Raw genomic sequence first — 23,437 nt, 5'->3', positions numbered from 1 at the left:
TACCAAGTTGGACCAGCAGTCAATCTTGCTCAGTACTGCTTACAGTGACTGGCCTGGCAGTCATGGTTTCATAGAGGTGCAAAAGCCCTACCTGGAAATATCAGCGTTTGAACCTGAGACCTTTGCATGTGATCCACAACTGAAACACATGCTTTCTTAAAGCAGGCACTTGAGATCATATAGCGTTGAGGTGGTTACATTTTACAAGAATCCTTTTAAAATACTGGTTCACAAAAGGAATGGCCATAAAATGCAAGGGACAATCCACATACATTTTTATAAGTTTATACATACACATTTTTTTTGACCCAGGGAATGAGAATGGGGTGGGCTAAGGTAAGATGGCAATGCATTTTGGATATTTGTGGATAGAATTTTCTAGCAGTATGGACACACTCCAAAGTAACACTGCTCCGCTTTTCCAAGATCCAGATTACTATGAAAAACTGCTTCCTAAAGAATCCCATTCATCAGTTAACAAATACACAAACCAAATCAGCCCTTGCTTCCTGAAGTCCTGACTTTGAATAAACTTCACATTCCATCAGGCTGGTCAGCCCATAACAGGTTGCTCATAATTATCCATCCCAGATAGTAAGAAAACACAGAGGGTGGAATTCAGTGTTGGACTATTACAAATGCTCCATGGGTCATGGAAGGTGTGCAGAGGGACTGGGGAAGCTCTGTTGCACAAGCAGAGGTCCTTGTGCAGGGCTTCCACTGATGTGGTTTATTAGGTGAATCCCACCCAGATTGGTTTTTTTAAAACAGCAACAAGATTGAGATTAATTGTAAAGGGAAAAAAGTTAATTTCAATCACCTGACCACTTTGGTGCCATTCCTTATGACTTGCATGTCCACCATACAGCCAGTGCCTACATATGAAGCCAAGTTCAGTTCTGAAAACTCTGCCTAGAGTGGAAAAATAAAAATAAATGAGATTATTTGATAACAGCAGAAAACACATGAAATAAAACTGACCTATTCCTGGATTTCACTTTCAGACAGAATGTTTGTCTTAATAAGATTTCTACCAGGTAGCAGCATATTTAATTAGTAGTGATTTGTTTGGCAAATGTAAACTGTTTATGGTACAACATTGGCGAGAATGTAAGCAAGTGAGGGAACTGGGCTGAAGCAATTGTTGTTTATTATATTTTTACCCAAGTGTTTGATCTGAATCAGAGATGAGGAATCAGTGGCGTTGCAGATGTTGGTGGACTACAACTCCCATAAGCCTTTATCACTGGTTGTGCTGGCTAGTGCTGATGGAAGCTGAAGCCCAACAACATTTGGAGGATCTACTGGACTCTGCCTCTTCCCAGGCACACAGATGATGCCTGGCACTAAAATCACAAAACCATACTTATACACATCTGGTTTCTCTGTATTGAAAGCACCAGTTGATTTGTAAATTAGGGGAATCAGGCTCATGCCTACTTGCCTAGAAACCTTTCCAAGAAATCAAGGAAATGGGAAGATTTGGGAGTGGGGGATGCAGAGGGTTACATAGCGATAGGGGAATGACACAGTCCTCAAGTTATGTGCTGTTGTGTTGCAACTTGCAAATAAACAAGGTGTACTAGAGTGGGGTGGCGAATGGTTTATACCATTTGGAAAACTGCTGGGAGTTTAGGAGATAAAAAAAAGGTAGAGCCAGGAATAAATTGTATATTTTCCAAGCAGATAACTCAAAAGAAAGCCTGACCTTTTTTCACACCAAGTGTGAAATCTGGTGTGTCAAGAAAGAAGTGGAAGCAACAGCTGAAAAGCTCGCCATGGTGTGTGGTGTGAGAGCTTATACAGAAAGTGATGGAAAAGAAGAACCAGTGCTGAAGGCCTTCTTTTCCAAAGCCAATAACTTGCAGAGGGGAAACACTGTGCGTCCTTCTGTGCCTTCCGCACAAAGCAGGCCATAGTAGAAAATTAGAATGCGCCAAGGGGGAAGTGAGATGTTATAAGAATTAAGAAGGCAAACATGTTAATACGTTTCAGAATTGTTTTGGGGTGTCTTGAGAAGGTGTCTGGATGCACCTTTGCATTAATACTTAATGCATTCTGACAAGAAAACAGGTGGGAAGTGATGTTGTTTGCAGAAGTGTTAAATTGTTCAGACATTTTCTTCTAAAATATTCTACTATTTTTGCTTTTTAAAAAACCCTCAAACAGCAGCAACTTTCTCCCCTCAGAAAGGCCATGTTTTCACCTACAGCAAGCAAAGTATGAAAATCTGCAGCGTGATTCAGCAGGCACCTGGAAAAACACTCCAGGCCTTGATGAATAAACTACCATAACAGAAAACCAAATTAAATCTGATGTAAGCCAGCTCAAAATGCTTCCTTAATTTCAGCTGCCTCCTAGCTGAAATGCTCAGGCACCTGCAAAACAAGTACTGAGTTGCGTGCCTGAGCCAATTTTTGACAGATTTTCATTGCCCACTAACCTGTTCCACTCGGATTTCAAATTCCCCATTCACCTTCTTCCCTTGAAAATATTTAGACCTATGGAGAAAACAAGAGAGAGAGGGAAAGAGAGGGAAAGAGAGAGTGTTAAATAGATATAAATGATGCTTTTGACTGCTTTTTTGTGCTGCTGTTTTTTCCTTGATGCTGAAAAATGTGAACCTCAACTTTGGAGCCAGTTCAGACATAGAGGTGCGTCCAGACTAAAGTACATTCCTAACTATGCCTATTCAGAAGTAGGGATGGGCAAATCTGTCAGTTTCTCATTGTCCCAATCTTAAATTCAGAAATTCACCTTTCTGCAAAAAGTTGACTAAATAAAAATCCTCATGAAAATGCAACTTTCTCCTAGTAAACATTTTTGTATGCAGTTTTGACTAATATACATATTTTTGCAAACCTTTCCTCCTAATATAATCCATTTTTGTATGTTATTTGCAAACTGAAGCGATTCCCTCACATCCCTATGTAGAATTCAATAGGGCTTACTTCCAGATATGTGAGGTTAGGACTGCAGTCTTAGTCAGGCTTAGAGGGGTCCTGTGGAAAGCAAAGGGACTTAAGTTAGCTGTCATTTCAATGGGTCTCTAAGCACGAGTAAGTCCATGTCGTATTTGGAATCACAAAGTGATTTTTCGATATTGATTCTCTGTAAATGGATGGGCATAAAAAAGGCAGCACGCTTTACAATATCTGTGCTTGGAGCTGATTGTTTTTGGCTGTAAGAATTCTTTCTGTGGAGGGGAAGCATGTTTGTAGTTATCTATCCTGTTTCATGAGGGACCACAAAGATAATAACAATTCCTGAAGAGGAAGCATATCAGTAAATAAACTAGTATATACAACTGATCTTTTTCCTCTATATTTTTCCAGGGCCTGACCTCTTGGTTCTACCCACCCTGCTTCCCCTCCCCCACTCCACCCTTCTGCAGAGCCATATTCCTCCCAGCCACAAAATGTTGGCTGCCACTCTCCCAGATGCTCCTTAAGGGCTTTTGTATAACATGCAGCAACAATTTTGCTTTACACATTATTCAAATTAGTGCATTGTTGGCCTGTCCCCTGTTACTAAGGCCAGACAGCATGCCAGAGATACACGCAAGAGGGTATCCGTTTGTTGCAACAGCATGGAAATGCTTATTACAGGCTTGTTTTCAATGGAAACCATCCATATGAACTTTGGGAACAGGTTAACTTGAAAGCCACATGAGATCCATAAATCAGGCCATGTTTCCTGACGGTCAGCCCAGGTTCACTCACGGGTCCCAGCAAACCTTGCTGTGTTTCCTCTACAACTGTACCTGTTTTCTCATTATGGCTGACATCCATGAACCATTTTAGCAGGTGTTCATTCCTATAAATCCACTTTAGTTGTAAAGGGTGCACAGAATGCTGTGCACTGCCACAGCTAAAGCAGCTCATTTCCTGGAGCTATGCCATCTGCAACTGCAAACACTTAATTATAAGATATTCAGCCTTCCTTTGAGCCAGCCTTCCTTTAAGCCTTGTGGTACCCAACATGGTGTCTTCCAGATGGCTGGTGCAGTCAACAGATGTTAATCAGGGTAGTCAACACAGTGCAGTCCAAGCCAGCATTCCCAAATGGTCAGGGATGACGGGAGTCTAACAAAACCTGAAGGGCACCACATTGGCTATCCTTGCTCTAAGTAATCACAGACTTTTCTCCAGTCACCTATGAACCATTGCCATGTTTCTGGCCTGTCAGAAGCAGGCCAATGCCATTTTGGCTTCTATAACAATATCTCTCTGGTGGTTCAAGAGAAATGCAGAACCCTAGGCAATTGATCTCATAGAATCATAGAGTTGGAAGAGACCACAAGGGCCATCGAGTCCAACCCCCTGCCAAGCAGGAAACACCATCAGAGCACTCCTGACATATGGTTGTCAAGCCTCTGCTTAAAGACCTCCAAAGAAGGAGACTCCACCACACTCCTTGGCAGCAAATTCCACTGTCGAACAGCTCTTACTGTCAGGAAGTTCTTCCTAATGTTTAGGTGGAATCTTCTTTCTTGTAGTTTGGATCCATTGCTCCATGTCCGCTTCTCTGGAGCAGCAGAAAACAACCTTTCTCCCTCCTCTATGTGACATCCTTTTATATATTTGAACATGGCTATCATATCACCCTTTAACCTCCTCTTCTCCAGGCTAAACATGCCCAGCTCCCTTAGCCGTTCCTCATAAGGCATCGTTTCCAGGCCTTTGACCATTTTGGTTGCCCTCCTCTGGACACGTTCCAGTTTGTCAGTGTCCTTCTTGAACTGTGATGCCCAGAACTGGACACAGATCTTCTCAATAATGTTTTATCTTAAGTGTTTGGTTTCATTTTGACATCATTTTATGATGTCTCACAAACAGGCATATACACCCAGGATACCACCTTGGTCTTTTAAACAACAGGCAAAGAGTCTGGAGCAAACACCAGCAATCACTCTCGTAGTTGGAAGAGAATGCACTCCTGGTCCTGCTTATATGTTAAATTTACCCTCCCTATGCTCATTCCTAATCTCTGCCACTTCCATGAAGGCATATTATTTGTTCATATATCAGAATTTGTATAACTGCTTAGTTGCAGGAATGTGTAAGGGGGAGTATATAAAATAGAAACTATACACTAAAATTTGATTTTTTTTGTTATTCATATAAATAAATACATAAATGAAATCTGCAGTTAAAATACACATTATAAAATAAAATTGCAAGTCAAAATACATCTCCGCTTTACATGTCTGGATAGGCTTGTTAAACAAAAATGTTTTTAGCAGGCACCTAAAACAGTACAGTGAAGGTTCAATTCACCTTTCTACAGCAGATTGGTTTCAACATACACACATCCATCTTGGTCCTCCAACTAGGTAACCACTCCAGCCAGGAAAAAAACTCCACTTGGGATACAAATTGGGGCAGTGAGGGGTGTGCATTGGCACGAGTGCCAAGGACTAGAAAGAAAGGTCTGGGGGTTCACATTTGGCCTCTGTGCCTGAGGTTTCCCACCCCTGCCCTAATGAGAAACCTGCAGGACCTGAGAGCAACAGCACCATATTGTGGTGTGGGGCATGTTGAGCACAGCCCTGCTATCAAGTCATGTGATGTTAACCACATGGAGATGGATTCTCTGAACAAGGCTGCCATTGTGGTTAGAAGAGTTAATGTGCAACTAATCCATATTTAAGTGCTCCTGAATATATGTCCTAAAGATATTTAAAAACATAATGGTGTTAAACTCGAATTCTTGATCACACCAGCTGTTTAAAAGTTGAAGCATACTAAATTTATAACTAATGGAAACCAACTCCACATCTACCCCCAGGGACCTATTTGCTCGATTTAATACTCATGTCTTTATTTCGTATTGTTCTTACAATTTTGCTACTTTGTGGTGTGTTTTGCAAATGTTTGCTTTTGGATTTAGGAAGTAAGATTTGTTGTATGATAGAATTTAGGAAGCAAGATTTGTTGTATGATAGAATAACAAATGAGCTGATTTGTGGTATCAACATTTAAATGGTTTGTAAGACTGTAAGAAATTCAGATTTAGAGTAGACCCAGCAATATCAGTGGCACTTGTCAGTGGGCTTACTGTGAACATGCCTACGTCTGGATCCAATTCTGTTTTCGAAGATAGTATTTTAGAATTCTTGGGGCAGAACATCTGCCACTTTGCTTAATAATACACTATGAATCTAGGCATTGTCTGCTGAAGGCACAAGACAAAGCCCCTTCGCTGAACCTAAATGGGTCTGGAACTGGTCAGTGCTTGGAAAGGAGACCACCTGCGAACTCCCATGTACAGTACACAGACTTGGGTTCCATGATATACATAAGGAATATTAATGTACGAAATAAAAAACCCAATTGCTTGCTTAGTGTAAAATGAGTGTATCTATTTTCCTCTATCAAAAGTTGGAAAGTATGTCACTGGGCCATTCCAAACAAGAATCTATAGGGTTAAACACAGTACATTTAAGGAGACTCTGCTAAAGTAATTAAGGCTACCAAATTTGACTCGCATGACTGTATTTATAACCTAGGAGGGAATATTTTCCAGACCCCTTATGTCTATTTTTGCATCAATGCTAATCCTTCAAATTTCTTGGTCACCTTTCTGCCAGGAGGACTGGATCCCCAAGGTGCTTTAAGTATACACTACAAAAATATAAATACAAGTGGCAGCAGCAGACCTGTGAAACACTACACAGTTATGTGAGAAGTGTTATTTATCATGTTGCTTTGACAGCCTTACCTGAACTCTCTGCCACAACTGGATGACGTCCAGAGTTTTCATTCATACCCAACCCCCCTATGCAGCTGTCATTTGCTGTAATCCTGCATACAGCTCACTCTGTGCAGGATTGCAGCCAGTTTGTTTTTATTTATGTTGTAATAAGGGAGCATGAGCTACTAAGGGCATTTCACACATGGGGCTTAAATTGGCTTTATTTTAAATCTGCTCCTGATGTGCTTATAAAACCTGGCCAGCCACAGCATACATTGAATTTCACTTCTGAATTCTCCCCCATGTTAACATTATTTGTAAGTGATGCTAATCGTATAAAAGAAGCTCAAATCCACTACGTATGAAAAATGGCAAGAGAACCAAGTCTTCCTGTTGACTATTTCAAAGGAAGTCCAGAAAGGGTTGCTGCTGCTGGAATCTTGTGGGTCAGAACACTGGTATACATTAAGTATTTACAAGGATTCCAAGGCATCATGTAGTGATGTGGTATAACTCAGGGTTCCCCCAACATGTATCACAGATATTAGTGTACAATTAGTAAATTTCACTTGCCATATTATTCTTCAGTCTCCTAGCGTTGCATGATCTTTGTGCATCTCTGCACAGTCTAATTTGCAAGTAACTATTATGGGAAGGAAATGTGTTTTGTTTGCATGTTTTCTCTCTCCTCTGTTTCAAACAATCAAAATGTGGATATGTGGGAAGTGTAGCTGTTAACCCTTTAGCAATCTTCCAAAACTAATGAGGGGCGGCAGCATTTACATTCTTCATCACAATAGGGCTTGAAGATCCTCCTTCCTTCCCACCCACCCCCTTTTATGGAAATTCTTTTTTAGGTGTTACACCTAAGCAAGAATCTCCAAATTTGCCTTGAATTTTGGTTTCACTGGAATTCAGAGGCAGCCTAAGGATGTATAAGCACCCCTACCTTACCCACAGGAATTTTGCAATATTTATTTCAGTGTTTCTATTTTCTGATTTTAACTATTAAAAGTAACTTAAGGGAGATATCAAATGTTTTGCCCAAGGTGGCTTACCTTCTGATAGCATGGCACCATCAGGAGTTGGGGAACAGTGAAGCAGCTGTGATTTTTCACTGTATACCATCACACTTGCTCATTCATGCAAAACTATAATTTGATTTAGTGTTCCATGAAAACCAGGCCACCATGCAGAAAGTATCATTGCACCTCACACTGGAACCACATTATAAAGTATAAACTGAGGGAATCATCCAGCCAAAGTTAAGCACTTTTTAGTCCCACTTATTTTAACCTTTTGATTTGAAAAGAATACAATGTGAAAGCCATTATGTTATGGAGGAATATTAAGCAAGTCATCTGGTGACTGTGGAATAATCTAAACATCATTTAGACAAAACACTGCTTTTGTTTTGAAGATTGGTGGAGTAACTGATCAATGCATGCAAAATATTTATTTTCTGTAATACGTTGCGTCTGAAAATGTGGCATCAATAGAGACAGCTTCCTCTCTCTCTCTCCCAAAACTGAAGGAGCACAGCCTTTTCTTGCTGCTGAAAGGGTTAACAATATATATCCCTACTTTGTGTTTGAGAAATTCACTCCAGCAAGAGCAAGATTTTACTTAGAAGTGATTTGGGCAAGGAAGTTGCCAGAGGTGGGACGTTTTCCTCCTGGATGAGGTCATGTGTTCAGATTTGGCTGGCTTACAGTAACATGGAGTTCTGCCACTCCGTTTCCTCATGTCCTCATACTGTGAATAAATACACTGCTATAGTCTTCTCTCCACCCACCAGCCAATCCTTTCCCATGTTTGTGGACTCTGCATTTCCACAGGTGTCCTTGGGAAGTTAAACAGTTTTCAAAAATGCACATCCCCGAGGGAGAAAAGCAAGGAATTTTCTGCAGTATCAGCTAGATACACCAGCCTTCTAGGTAGTTAAACTACTTTGTTTTGACAAGCAGGAAGAGAAGACTAAATGAACAATCTGGCTAGGCTGCCCCACCTGTCACCCAAAAGTGCACTCGGACTGTATGCACTACGGTAGGAACAAACATCCTCTTCTTTCTGTCACAAGCAGAAAATGATCCTTCCCAAAATTCTACCTAAACAAACAGAAGCACACACATACACACGAGCCAAGTCCCCATTTTTCTGGCACATGGTGCATCCCTCTTCCTGAGCCAAGCACTCCACAGAGCTCCTAAAACTAGGCTATTCTTTATTTAAGGAGTGTCACAAGCTCCCTGCCACAAATCTATTTCCAACCAGGAACATAGCACAAACTACCTTGAAACTAAAGCACCAATCACCTCACCTCCAAGGACTCATGTGCACCCAGGAGTAGCTGTGATTTGTATTCAAGGGCAGCCCACCAGCTTTATATTTCAGTACAAACTGCTTCTGAATATCCCTTGCATCTCAGAAATGACTTGCTGCTACACAGCCCAATGGGATACCGTCGGAGGAAGAAGAAGAAGAAAAGGCTTTTTAAGGCGGTATGCTACTGCTTTAAATGTATAGTGCAGGTGGTGCCTAAATCTCCTGGCATTTGGAATTAGTTGCATGGGATTACAAAAAAAGCCTGAAATCTAGTTTGTTGTTATATGGCTGAGAAAAGGGGTGCAATGGCACACATATTGAGGATGCATTTAAATGCTCTGATGATGGGGATGTTGCAGTAGTATTGGATGCTATAAGTAGCAGGCTTCAGCAGGGGGTTGGACTACTGTAGATGTGCCTTTCAGCTCTGTTGATTACACAAAAGAAGCATGGGGAAATGGCTGGAAAGTTGTACAGTTCAAGACTGTTGTCCTCCAGTCCAATCTCAGATGTTCTGACCCGATAAAAGTTTGAGCACATGACTTACATGTGCAAAGAAGCTCATCTGGTCATGCTTCCTGCTGATTCATTTCTGAACCAACCACATGGCTAGCAGGTGTTTGTGAATATACTACTCAAGATTGGGTCATCATAATGACCCCTGGAGATGCATGTGTAGCTCCTGTTGAAGGACTGGGCCCTGGATGCATAGATTCAGTTTCATGGTTGTCACTTTGATCTTGACTAGCTTTGATTGCCTGGTGTATCCCTCTTGGGGGGAAAATGAACTGTACCCTAGATTATTAAAAGCTGAGCATTTGACTGGTGCACAGGCAGAACCAGGTACATATGCACAACTTTTAGAGTAAAGTCCTTTGCTGCATATCCATATCTGGAGCCAAGGCTCTTTATATCTTGTTATTTAAATAAAGCTTTTTTTTGGGGGGGCGGGTGTCCCTAGGAAGTGGAACTCTGAACAGTGACAGGTCCAGATGTGTGGTTCTGACATCACTCTTTCTGTGCTGTCAGATACAGGTTGAAAAAACTTCTGGTCTGGATGCAAGAAGCTATTGAAATCTGTGAATGTATGCATGTTCTGGGAAGACTATCAACCATGAAGAAAAGCTGTGAATGAAATGTTTACTCTAGAAAAAACAATGGAGCCGGAGATGGGGGCCATTCCATTCTTTAGTTTCCTCCAGGACTAAAAGTCACAAGCAGGAATGCCAATGACTTCTTGGTTGTGGCTAAAGAAGACTGTGGAATTAGATCTGCATGGGTGGCAACAGGCACGGAGGTCCATAAAGAGAGAAAAAGTGAGTTTAGGTTTTAATTTGCAATACTGAATCACTAAATACACCCTGTACTCTAATTACTTCCAACCATTGCCAACCCCATTCAGAATCCTGAACACTGTACAGTAGTGTCATATTTCTACAATACATTAATTGTACAGCTCTATTTGGAGTTCCTCGGGAGAAGCAGTGATGCGATTCTGACATCTAGCGTCCTTCGGATGCCATTACAGGAGGCATAAAATTCATACAGAAGCAGATTAGTAGAGAAAACAGAAGGTGGTATTGGACCCCACCCCCGTTACAGAAGAAGAAGGGAAATCAATCCTTTTTTATTTAACAACATTTATATACCACCTGACAGTAATAAAACCCAAATCCCATTAGCCCCAGCAACCATGGCCAATGCTCATGGATGATGGGAGTTGTAGTTTAACAAATATCTGGAATTCATTGTGTTGTCTACCTCTGTAAGAAAGTATGGCTACTTACCAATCAGTGTGTGGATCGTCAATTACCAAGAGGATTTGTGGTTTCTGCTGGACTACAGGGATGGGGCTTGCTGTGTGCTCCATGAGCCCCGCAGCTGCTTGCGTGGTCTGCTTCATGGCACTGGAGATGGAACTAAAGATGCTGGTACCAGAAGAAACAGAAGCAGGTTGCTGTACAGGCTGCTGCCTCCTCTCTGTTGCTGGGGAAACAGGATTGCTGGTGGAATTATCGGGACGCTGAAGGTCCATCATGTAACCATTTGGCAAGTTGGCCACAAAACTACTATCTGAGAGGCGCCTTCGCAGGAAATTCATTGTGGCTGTTTCCCGAATACCCAGTTAAGACAAAACAACACAGTGGAAGAGTCTAAAGAGCCTTTGGGGTTCTTGCTGCCTTGTTGGAAGAGATGTTCTGTCACCAGTCGTACAGTGGGGAGAAGGACACTTGCTTTCCTCAAGATAGTTTTACCTGTAAAAACCCCACAAAAAACCCACAGTAAAACACAGCTCATTCGAATGGATCCCTACCCATAACCAATTCATGAAAAACTACACAAGGCAACCTCTGTTTTTATAATGCCAGGCAGGCCACAAAAGCATGATGCTGATGGAGTCCAACATGTTTGTGGGAGCAGCTGGGCAGCCCTAGCCCTGAGACTATACATAGTTGTCCATGATATTTCTATGACAGCTTGATAGTTTACGAATCACTCTAGAGATGTCGCAAGGGGCATCAAAAGCCCAACCTTGAAACGGAAAGGATTGTCAGTGCTGGCATTGCACATCATGTCCCTTTGTTTGAAAAAGAGACCCTTTGGATATTAAAACTGTGATTTATAATTTTGAATTTCGCAATGCTATTCTTTCTGGCAACGGGAACAATCACATGGCTTGTCGCCTGACCATGGCAGAGTCTTATCATGGCAACTCCATGGGCTGCAAAGGCCTTTTGTGATGCCTGCTTATCAGGGGAGCCAGAGGCAGCTCAGCAAAAGCCTGCAATGCTGGGGAAATAAATCCAGTGCTAATCCTTGGAAATTACAGAAGCCATCTCCATCTTCAAAGTCTTCCTGTGCAACATATTACTTATTTCCCCCTTCCCCTGCAGTAAAGGCCTTTCAAATGAAAGCCTGCCTTTGCACATTCTTGACACAAACACCTCCGCCATCATTAAGATTAAGTCTGCGCATAAATGTCACAGGCATTCCTGCTCTATCAAAGATTCAAATGAAGGCGGGTGACGTCAGTGCAAACTAAGGGCACAGATAAAAAAAATAAAAACTACAGATTTACTGAATAATGCAAAGAGAGTGGTCTGGCTCTTTTCTTTTTGAAACCCTGAAAATAATGGGGTTCTTTTGTTTGTCTATTTCTCTCCCCCACTTTTCTGTAGTCTAGTTCTGGGATCTAATGAGAGATGGGCAAATCTATCAGTCTCGGCTCCTCTCAGCTTCTCATTTTTCCTGTCTTAAATTCAGTTTCCCAACATCGGTGGTTTGTTTGTTTTTTATAAAAAGGTTCTTGTGGAAATGCACCAGCATTTTAGTGTACACTTCTAATATACTCGTTTGTATGAAATTTCCCCCAACATACACATTTTTGCAAAGAAAAGTACAGATTTCAAAGGCTGGCTCTGTTTCATTTCTTGTATTGTTTTGGAAAGTGCGAATTAGGTGGATTCACCTTTAAATGCAAATTGAATCAAATATCTCCCCCAGCCCTAGGCCTGATGGTACATGATGTTATCTGTGTTTGCAAAAGTCTAGTCTCCCACCAAATGACAGAGACTACAGTATATGGCATCATGACTGGCATTAATAGAGCAGGGCCTTCCTCTACTGAGCGAGATATGGCTTTGAAGTGCACTGATCTGAATAAAATAAGCTGGGTGTATTTAATTCGCAGGGCTTGGCAAGATGCATTAAGGATCAGCTGAGATATAAAAATGCCTATGGGAACAGTTGGAAAGCAACTTGCTGGTTCTCTCACAACAGAGGAGAGCTTTTCTAGTCTCAGCCTGCCCTGTGCTCTGATGTATATAAAATAGAACTCTTCTCACATCATCTCAAGGCTCTCTCTACCATGTGTTTTTATAGCTGTCACAACAGATCCATGTTTTTAAAGCCAGGGTTAAACGGAGCTGTTTTCTTGCTATGGAGCTAAAATGGCCACCTCCGCAAAAGGCAGTCCAAATTTGTATCCTACAAAGAAAATGAGAAAAGGCAGCAGGCTAAGGGAAATGTGTTGTGTTTGCATAAAATATCCTGTCTGAGAGTGCCTTCATATATTATAATCTTTTGAAGAGCCTTAGTACAAATCTGATGATTATTTTTTGTAAATATACAAATCTTATATAATACTATTAATAAAAGATCAACAACATGAAAATTTTATAAACACATGCAAAATCCCCAAACAATGAATGCTAGTAAGCACCAATTACAGTTATAACTGAGCATATTGAACTACTGAATGCTAACTGTGACAGCCAGACTTTGATACTAACATTTGTGTGTGCACTACATAAATACACAGTCACTATAGGCATGTGCTCCCAATGTATGCATGTACAAAGTGCACATGTCTCGGCTCTCTCTCCCATTCATAATTTAAACAATCATAAGATGGACTGAATTGGCCTCAGAAGATGCACTTCATGTAAGGCCAGTTTCTCTACTTTACCAGGATTGCCCACCCCATGGATCCTAATGTACTGAATATTGTTAAATCTGGATCAGTTTTTCATATAATTCTGCCATTGTAGACATAGGGTGGTATCCAAATACGGTAAGTTCTACTCAGAGCTGACCTATTGAAATGTCTGACTAACTTTGGAAATAATCCATAAGAACTAACATGTAAACTGTATTACTTTTATTGTTGTTAGCCGCTTTGAGCTCAGCTTCAGCTGGGGAGGGTGGGATATAAATACAAATTTATTATTATTATTATGCTGGGCCAGATCAACGGTCAACATTTTTTCAACATTTTCCAACATTTTTTTCTAGTGAGAATGATCAAACTGGAGATGCACTTTTGGCATTTGGTCCATCTCTGGGTACCAACTGTATCTTCCATGAACTCAATTTTCAAAAACGTTTATACTAGTTGTGATAAAAATGGCCACCTGAGCCAATAAAGTTCATGGGATGTTGTTGTTGTTGTTGTTATTTGGATTTGTTTTTAATCTGCTGCCACCTGTCAGTTCTAGTGTCTGTCCAGTTATTATGATTCACCATTTGTCACCATGCATTTTCTTATGTTTATATCCCATCTTTCTTCCATCATGGAACCAAAAGGAAGCATACATCTGGTTCCTAGGCGGTCACCATTCAGGCACTGCCCCAGACTCTGACCTACTTAGCAAGATGGTGACCTCCTGTGCTTTCAGACCATACCCAGCAGCCATAAGCCCCTAGGAATGTATCACTAAGAACAAACTACTACAATGAAGTCTTGTTAGAATTAAGCTTGCAGGTGACTTTTCTGTTGCTTTTTTTGTAGCAAGGACACATTACACCATTGTATAAAACCAGCTGCTTCCCCCAGGCTCATTAACCCATTGAGAAAGAAAATGTCCAGGTCAATTTTTGAGGCATCAGAAAGGACTCTGACTGAAAAATCCTCTGGCCTTGTTCTCCTAAGGTTCCTTTTTGTCTTTATTATATCCCAGCTGCTGCATACAGTTTGGCTGGCCTCAGGGAGAACAGAATGCTGGACTAGAATGCTGGCTTGGTCCAGCACGTTCTTTTTATGTGCTTATGTTAACATGGTTATAGTGTATGATTCCTTCTAATTTACCCCCCACCCCCGCCGCTGACAGTTTTACTCTTAATGAATTGTGTCTCATCCTGCTACAGAAATCCAGTGAAAAACAGGGTGAACATAAAAAACTGGGTGAACATTAATACCCTCCCCCCATAGTAAATTCATTGCTAAAAAAGAAGTAATGGATTTGCTTCCATATGCTATTCTATATGTATAAATGCATATTTTAAAATTATTCTTATTTTTACATGGAAATACAATACATACACAGTGTGGAAGTCTGTAACCAGGTGTCATGTGCCTAGTAAGTCAGCTAACAAGGTACTAACTGTTGGTAGGTAACTTCAAGGCTCCTGGTCTCCCTCCTTAGGGATCTTAAACTGGACTTGGACCAAACAGCTATTCAGATTCCTTCACAAAGAGGATTCCGAGACACCATTAATTAAAAAACTGCTCTCCGTAAAGGATTTACGGTAACTACTCTGGGATTTAAGCATACTTGAAAGTCTTTGATATTTCATCCAGCAGGCTGAACTCATTTGAATAGTTATGTGGTTCAAACGATGTGTTATGTTAATTTCATGAAAGCAACAAATGTGCTTCTTTTAAAGAATGTAAACAGCTGCTGTCAGGGGTGGGATGTGGCATATGCCAACTCTACCAAAATGACAGTGGTACCTCTGGTTATGAACTTCATTTGTTCCAGAGGTCCGTTCTTAACCTGAAACTGTTCTTAACCTGAGGCAGGGCCTTGCAGAGCCAGGCAAAGGCCCAGGCCAGGTAGATAATATACCCCTTTTTTTACCCTGGGGATAACTGAAGTCTTATAAATCCCCTGAGATTGTGAATATGCTGACCGAGGCCCCCTTTGGAATCGGAGGCCCGGGCCAAGTGGCCCATATGGTCCCCACCTCTGTCTGGGCCTGACCTGAGGTACCACTTTAGCTAATGGGGCCTCCCACTGCTGCTGTGCAGACGCGACACAATTTCTGTTCTCATCCTGAGGTAAAGTTCTTAACCTGAGGTACTATTTCCGGGTTAGCAGAGTCTGTAACCCGAAGTAGCACTGTACAACAAAAAACCCACACTCTCAAAGCTGTTATTAGTCCCTGGGGGGAAGCTTCCATTGGTGTTGAATGCCTGGAAATTTGATCAGAGAGTCACCAGGCACCAAGGCACACGCCCATTTTTAGGTGACAAAATTTATCATGACATCATTTCCCCCATGAGGATAGTTCACAGCCTTATCATGTACAGGCTCTTTCCATAGTCCTATTTAATTTGAAAATGGCTGTGCAAGAACATTATACTTAGGCTGACAGGGTTGAAGTTCCAATCTTTGTTCAATACATGGCTTCATGTTTTATTATAAGCTACAACTTTGCTGCCTAAACCAGCAAACAACCACTTCCCTCTTGTAGCCTTGCTAATAAAGATAAAGGGGGAGAGGTCACAAAAGTGGGCTGGACTGAGGAGACCATTGGTTGGAAGCCATTAGCCATATTACAGAGCATTTAGCATTTGAATGAATACATTCACAATCCTACCAACAGCTTTGGCTATTACTGTATAGTCTTTCATGAGAATGGAAAGTCTATATCTTTCTTCAAATCCCTAGGGAAAAGTATACCTCCAATGGAATTAGCACACATATATTCGAGGTATTATATAGGCAGGTAGGATATTCACTTATGTAAGACAATGAAGAATTTTATTTTTCCACCTAGCTATCGCAGCTTACATGGTGGAGGCCTCTGGAAGCAGCCCTGGGTAGGGCAGACAAGAGTACCCTGGACATAATTTCTCTAGGCCTGGTATCCATTTCTAACACAGCCCCCACCCTCCGCCTACCCAATAATCTCTTGACATTTTTTGACAAGTTTGGGGGTGGGGTGGAGGATTGATCAGTGCTCTTTAGCTCTCCCCCTTTCTTGTTTAAGCTCCTTATGTTTCTGGCTGCCTGAATTAGGTATTTACAGGCGTAAACCGCAGTATGGCAAATATATATATATATATATATATATATATATATATATATATATATATATATATATTTGCTTTCGTAGATTTTCACGGGTACAGGAATGCAGGTTTTGGTGTCCTCGGGTGTCTTCCCGTGTAAAAGTTGGGGTGTCTAGGCGACGTTTCGACGAGGTCTCACTCGTCATCTTCAGGCTGGTGCTTTCGGCTTCTTGTTACTGGAACAGAGCAGGATCTCAGTGTTTGAGTTCCTATAAATACTGTTGAGGGGGTGTGGTGTATAGCCTCCAATGTTCTGGGCAGAGAGGAAGTTCCCAGGCTAGTGTGCCTTTTCTTCTTTTGTTCCTTAATTACTTGAGGGATATCTTGAGTGATTTCTTGAGTGATATCCTGAGTACCACTTAGGTGGGTCATTAGGTGTGGATTAGTTGCTAAAGTCTTTGTGTCTTGACCTCTTGAACTTTGTGAAGAGTTTTTCTGAGAAGATGGCTGTACTGCACTTAGTTGTGCTCTGGCTTGGCTTCGTGTATAGGGGCGAGCTGTGGTTTTGTGGCCTGTGTCAGCCAGATCTGTGTAGGGATTGCAGGGGGGTGCAGCATCCGGAGGTGCCACCATGGTTTGGCTACTGGATGGTGTCTGTAATTTATCTGTGGAGAGGGTCTGGGTTTGACCCTCTCAAGTAATTAAGGAACAAAAGAAGAAAAGGCACACTAGCCTGGGAACTTCCTCTCTGCCCAGAACATTGGAGGCTATACACCACACCCCCTCAACAGTATTTATAGGAACTCAAACACTGAGATCCTGCTCTGTTCCAGTAACAAGAAGCCGAAAGCACCAGCCTGAAGATGACGAGTGAGACCTCGTCGAAACGTCGCCTAGACACCCCAACTTTTACACGGGAAGACACCCGAGGACACCAAAACCTGCATATATATATATATATATATCTCAATACATAAGCACATAATACATAAGAAATGCCCTTTAGGAATTCTTCCTTGTTCCTGGGATCTAATGACATGAATTTTCTTCAGTGCGCAACGATGCTAGAGGCCTAGCTTATTTACTCACATACCTTCTGACGCCCATAAACCTATTCGCAGCCCCAGCTCACAGTCCCTGGGATGTCAGTGTCGCTGCTTATTATGGTGCTTATTCCTCTTTCCTGTTGCCAGTCAGCTCCCACATTGGGCCAATCCATCCCCTCTGCCTGCAGAAACCAAAGATCTGTGGAGAACATGCCATGTAGGGGACCCACATTTCTCAAGTCTCTCAGACTGCAAGGCCTACAGTTTCTTGTATTACCAGGCTGTTTTCCTGTACATATCTATGCAGAAAAAAGTACCACTGAGTTCAGTGGGGTTTACTCCCAGTTAAGTAGATAGTGGATTGCAGGCTTTCAATCTGTTCGGCCGCTACTTCTGATTGGCTCCAGTATATCTCACAAGCTCTGGACATTCCATACATATATTGTAGCACCCTAGATGCCTCAATATCAGCTTGTTTGGGCCCTAAATTCTTCTGACAAAAGGGCCCTCCTCTGTGGCCTAGCTATGGTGGAGTCTTGGTTGGTGGGGAGGAGATCAAGGGTGTTCTCTGTGATCCCACCTAAATTGTGGAATTCTTTGCCTAGTGAATTTTCTGTACTTCAAAAAAACTTTTTTAGGCAGGCTTTTCTGGATAGGTATTAAATCTAATGCCTTCGTTTGTTGCATCTGTCTCTGTTTATATTGTATCTTTTTTAAATATTGTGTTTTTGGAACATTATGATACTTTGTAATTGATTTTACGTGGCACATAAGCACTAGAAGTGTGGGATATAAATATTTGTGTAAGTAGGTAGATAGATCCAAAATGCAGATATAGGAAAATGAATCTGCTTAAGTATCCTCAAGCATGGTCTACAATTTAGACCAAGGGCAGGGAATATTTTTCAGCCCAGGGTGACTTTCCTGGGGTCACATGCCAGTGGTGGGCAGGGTCGGAGCAAAAGGGGTGTTGGCTGGGTAGAGTTTCAAGATACTTGGCTGTGTTTGACCCCCAAGCCTGAGGTTCCCTGCCCCTGGTTTAGTCATGGTTATGGGCCCCCTTGGGCCTCCTAGCTCAGGTAATTCCCACCCTCAGATAATCTGGGTCCTGTGTGAACAGCATTTTCTGTTGAGATGGATCCTGTGTGTGTTTTGCCACCAGCAAGTGGAGAAGAACAGAACAAACAGAAGTGAGAAATAATAAATGGAATGAGAGATAAGCTTTGGCAGATGGGCACATGTTACTAGCTTTTCAGGAACCATTACTGTGAAACAAATAAAGTAATTATAATGCATAACATAAAATGGAGCTTGCAGGGAAGCAGCATGCAACACTGCCATTGAAAGGTTTGTCTAAATTATTAACACTGCAGAGGGTAAATCAAGTTATCCTTCATGGCAAATTGCGGGTGGTTGGGGGGTCCCTCCCATTCTCTTTACCTCATACAGAACTCACACTGCTTCTTCTATTCAGAGGAATACCACATAGGGATCGGAACATTCTTCAGTGCTACCTGCAAACTACATCAAGCCTCTTGAGGCATCTCTGTATTACAGCCTAAAACTGGCTTGAAAGTCATCCATTCTACCCTATATAATCTTGGGAGTTGTAGTTTAATAAGAATTATAGGCTTGGTGCCCTCACGGAACGATTGTGCCAAAGCTGCCCTGTCAAGAATGAGTGACTTATACATTTTTGTTGCTCCATTAAGCAGCTATGACCTGGTGTATACACTCAGCAGAAAAATGTGGTGGTACTATGCCAGGGTGCGCAGAGTGGGCTGTACCACTTTAGACTGCGGACCTGAGAGATTTCCCATGTCAAAAAAAGCCATTCAGCATGTAAAAGAACAAAGCAACTAAAAGCACCTAAGGGAGAGATTATTCTCCAGCCTGACCTTTGCTGTGCTACTTTTCTGCTCGTAGACAGTTTTATTTTTTTAATGTGGCAAAATAGAATAGATCAAGAAACACTTTCAGAATTCTACCATTGCATTCCCACTTCATTCTTCTTATATGTGTGGCCAATAGTACTATAGAGGCTATTCCTGAGACAGTACTGAGACATTGCACAATGCTGACTCCGTCTCCTCTCAAACAGCTGTACAGCAATCTCGTGGCCAACAGGACCTATGCTTTCTTGCCTTGTCTGACTGCTCTGTTCCCTTCCATTTTCCTCTTAACTGTCCTGCTTCTGGCTGTAGAAACCATAGAGAACACGCAGAGTTATGAAGTTCCGTCAGCATGCCTCTGATTTACAGTATTCCTTTCCTGACACCTATCTCCTTTCTGTTTAGATTGACTATCGCATTTTGCAGAGCAAAGCAAAAGCTGGACTGTTAAGTCAGGGTAGCATGATCCTATCCTGGATTTACAACTGTGCTGCTAATTCTCTTCCTCTGTCCAGCGCAGGTGAGTAAATTTAAGAGGGAAGCAAGGTAGAGTTTATTGCATATGGCAACACCTTTGTATCTTGTCCATAAGCTACAACCAGTGCACAATGAATGGTGAGACTGCTCACAACATGCTACTCCTTTGCTAAGGGAGCTGCACTGGCTGCTGATTTGCTGCTAGGCCAGGTTCAAGGCTCTTGTATTAATTTAAACAACTTGGGCCCAAAGTGCCTCATGGGCGACTTCATTCCCTATGCTTCACCTGGATCACTGAGATCTTCTGATGGTGCAATTTTCTGTGGTCTCCAACATCCCAAGGTTTAGTCAGCCTTTGTCAGAGATCATCCCTGTAGTGAGGCATGTCCTGCACTGTGGAACTCCTTGCTGTTATTTTTATTGATTATAGTTTGGTAATCATTTCTTGTCAATGTTAAGAGTGAATTTTTTTGTTTAATTATTGTTTGCTCGTGGTTAATTTCATTGTGTACTATTATACTGGATTAATGAACTATCCAGTACTATTATAATGGATTAATGAACATTACTTTATTTGATATAAATTGTTTATTTTAAAGTTACGTTTTTATTATGACTTTTTTTTGTACTGGATCAGATTGTTATATAAGGTGTGTGATCTCTGTTGTTTCCTCAGCTTGTAAACGGCCTTGCCTGTAGTAATAGATGTTGTCGTACAGCACTGCAGCCACATTTCAATAACATCTCTTAAAGTTCTTGCCTTAAGATACTGAAAGCAAACTAATTGCAACCTCCTCCCACTATCTCACGATGCTGTTGGTGGAAGACAAATTGACTCTCTACTATCCAAAAAACATTTCAGCCACCACTGAGCCATCTGACACAAAACTAAGCACCTAAAATTGGGTAGTAAACTACAACAATTTATTGAAAAAGAACTTTAAAATGATACGTGTCATCCTAAAACAATGTCCCTTCCTCAGTCACTTCAAACCACATGCAGGGGGGTGCAGCAATCCCTACACAGATCTGGCTGACACAGGCCACAAAACCACAGCTCGCCCCTATACACGAAGCCAAGCCAGAGCACAACTAAGTGCAGTACAGCCATCTTCTCAGAAAAACTCTTCACAAAGTTCAAGAGGTCAAGACACAAAGACTTTAGCAACTAATCCACACCTAATGACCCACCTAAGTGGTACTCAGGATATCACTCAAGAAATCACTCAAGATATCCCTCAAGTAATTAAGGAACAAAAGAAGAAAAGGCACACTAGCCTGGGAACTTCCTCTCTGCCCAGAACATTGGAGGCTATACACCACACCCCCTCAACAGTATTTATAGGAACTCAAACACTGAGATCCTGCTCTGTTCCAGTAACAAGAAGCCGAAAGCACCAGCCTGAAGATGACGAGTGAGACCTCGTCGAAACGTCGCCTAGACACCCCAACTTTTACACGGGAAGACACCCGAGGACACCAAAACCTGCATATATATATATATATATATATATATATATATATATATATATATATAATATCTCATGACAGGCATTGAACATCATTTGTTCTGTTTTGTCTCAGGCTAGCATCAGTTCAATCTGCAGACTTTCTTAGCAATAATTGCTTCCTGCTTGGAGTTGTAGCCCAAATGTGCACCTGAGATTTTTCAGTGAAGAGAGTTTAAGCTCTGGAGACAGGAGCTTTGTGTGAGTTGAATTTTGTAATTGCAGGGAGCAACCTTTAAGCTTCAGAAATGTTCCACCTGAGAGAAAAGGTCAAGCTGCTTCCGGTTTTCATTCAAAATATTTTGAATTTTTGCATTGTTAGCATGCAGAAGACAATAATGATTGAGCCAAGTGGTAAAGCAGATTCAAAGGCTGCATTACAGTGAGGGGGTGGGTGGGAAGGGAGTCCCTGCATAATTTTGCAATTACAGGACTTTCAGAAAAACAAGCCATTTGTTAAATGAGCAGTTCAGTGCACAGCTATTAAATATTGAGCTCGTGCCGATGTCCATATGTATGTCCATACTAGTTTATCATGGAAACAACTTGTACATATCATTTCTATGTAGATTCAGTAATGGATATCGCTGAGTGATCTATTATTCATAACAGAGAGTAATCTAAACTAATCCATGATTTTCCATGGTGCTAGCAATATAAAATCTTGTCGCTTACTATCATTTCTCTATTGGTATACCGGAAGGAAGATTACCAAAAGAAGTTACGGTATGAATTAGGCAAATTCCCCAGAAGATACAACAGCATAGTAAGTCAGCTGCAGCCATACAGCTCAGCACAGCCACAGTAATAAACATGCTCAATACTATTCCCCATTAGTTAGCTCTACTAAACATAGCTAGAATAAAGAGCTTCACATAGACGGAAGAGATTTCGTCAGCCTATGTCCCAGTTATAAAAGGGTGGCTTGGTGTGTGCTACCTGAGTGTAACATTGTAGTTTGCAATTTCGTCTAGGCATTACTATTGGCAGGTCCCACATCCTAAACAAATTTTAGAATTAAGCTATGGGTCTAATTATGGATTAAAAGTATAGCAATCCACAGTACTTTTTCTGGGGGCATGCAGGGGTACGCATACCCCAGAACATTTTGTGAATCTAAGTTTGGCCTCATTGAGGGGTAATATTTCAATATGAGGAGGAAAACAAGAGTACCCCTAAACATTTTTTTAAAAGAAAAAAAGCACTGGCTATCCATATAAGCCCAACTTTCCATCTAAGACACAGCTGAGAGGAGGCTATTGCTGCCCCTTCCCCCAAAGGTAGTGAACAGGTTTAGTCCTTGCTCTAATTGTGTCCTTGAGGAGACCAATCCTCTTTTTCTTCAGGGGTTCACAATTCTGTTCACTGTCTTCTCTGCAGAGAGTGTCTCATTGTCTTGTGGCAAGTCTAATAAGAGGAGCCCCAATCCTCCTCTCTGGCTTAGGACAGGGATCTCCCTTCCACAGCTCCACTGAACTTCAAAGGGCTCATCACAGTGATGGAGAAGCTCCATGCCCCTGCCCATCTCCAGGCTAGAGAAGGAGGTCAGGGTGGCCATTTTGTACAGAAGCAGCCTTTAGCTCCCAAACAAGTTCCTTCTTCCCTCTCCCAGCTGAGAATGTTTGGATCAAAGGAATGTTTAGCCCTTGTTTTGACCACCCCAGAACTCTTACTCCTGGAGCCATTGTAATACATCTGTTGTTGTCTATAACTGTTCTTTCCCCTTCCTCTCTAATACTGTATGTTGAGATTTTTTCCTAGTGCATGGATAGCTGGAATGATTATAGTAAGAGTGCAGGTTGGGGGAGGGGGAGGACCCATTCTCTGGATAATAACCAACATCTTAGTTCGTAAAATCTTGACTATAAATATGCAAATCTCTATTCAGGGATCAGCTACTATTAGCTCTCTTCTCTGATTGAGTCCTTAAGTCACTATGTTTTTCCAGCGGTTTCTAATGTGAGGGCTTACTGCGTA

The 23,437-nt window shown here is 41.6% G+C and overlaps 1 protein-coding gene across 3 annotated transcripts in view; it reads right to left on the bottom strand.

The window, feature by feature from the left end:
• The window catches only part of SYN3 (synapsin III), a 184,755-nt gene that overhangs the window by 154,746 nt on the left and 6,572 nt on the right, over positions 1 to 23,437 (bottom strand). For 2 of the 3 annotated variants that reach the window (XM_081928293.1, XM_081928294.1), the window contains exons 2-5: positions 10,809 to 11,276; positions 2,952 to 3,002; positions 2,444 to 2,501; positions 821 to 912 (exon numbers count right to left, since the gene is read on the bottom strand). In XM_081928293.1, coding sequence (XP_081784419.1) covers positions 821 to 912; positions 2,444 to 2,501; positions 2,952 to 3,002; positions 10,809 to 11,122 — 515 coding nt within the window. In that variant the 5' untranslated portion in view covers positions 11,123 to 11,276. The remainder of the gene's footprint in view (positions 1 to 820; positions 913 to 2,443; positions 2,502 to 2,951; positions 3,003 to 10,808; positions 11,277 to 23,437) is intronic. The other variant, XM_081928295.1, reaches the window with a different exon arrangement.

The sequence above is a fragment of the Podarcis melisellensis genome (assembly GCF_964234715.1).
Source record: "Podarcis melisellensis genome assembly, chromosome: 10".
Taxonomy (NCBI): Eukaryota; Metazoa; Chordata; class Lepidosauria; order Squamata; family Lacertidae; genus Podarcis; species Podarcis melisellensis.
The sequence above is the reverse complement of the archived record's forward strand: the minus strand, read 5'-3'. Positions and strand labels throughout refer to the sequence as shown.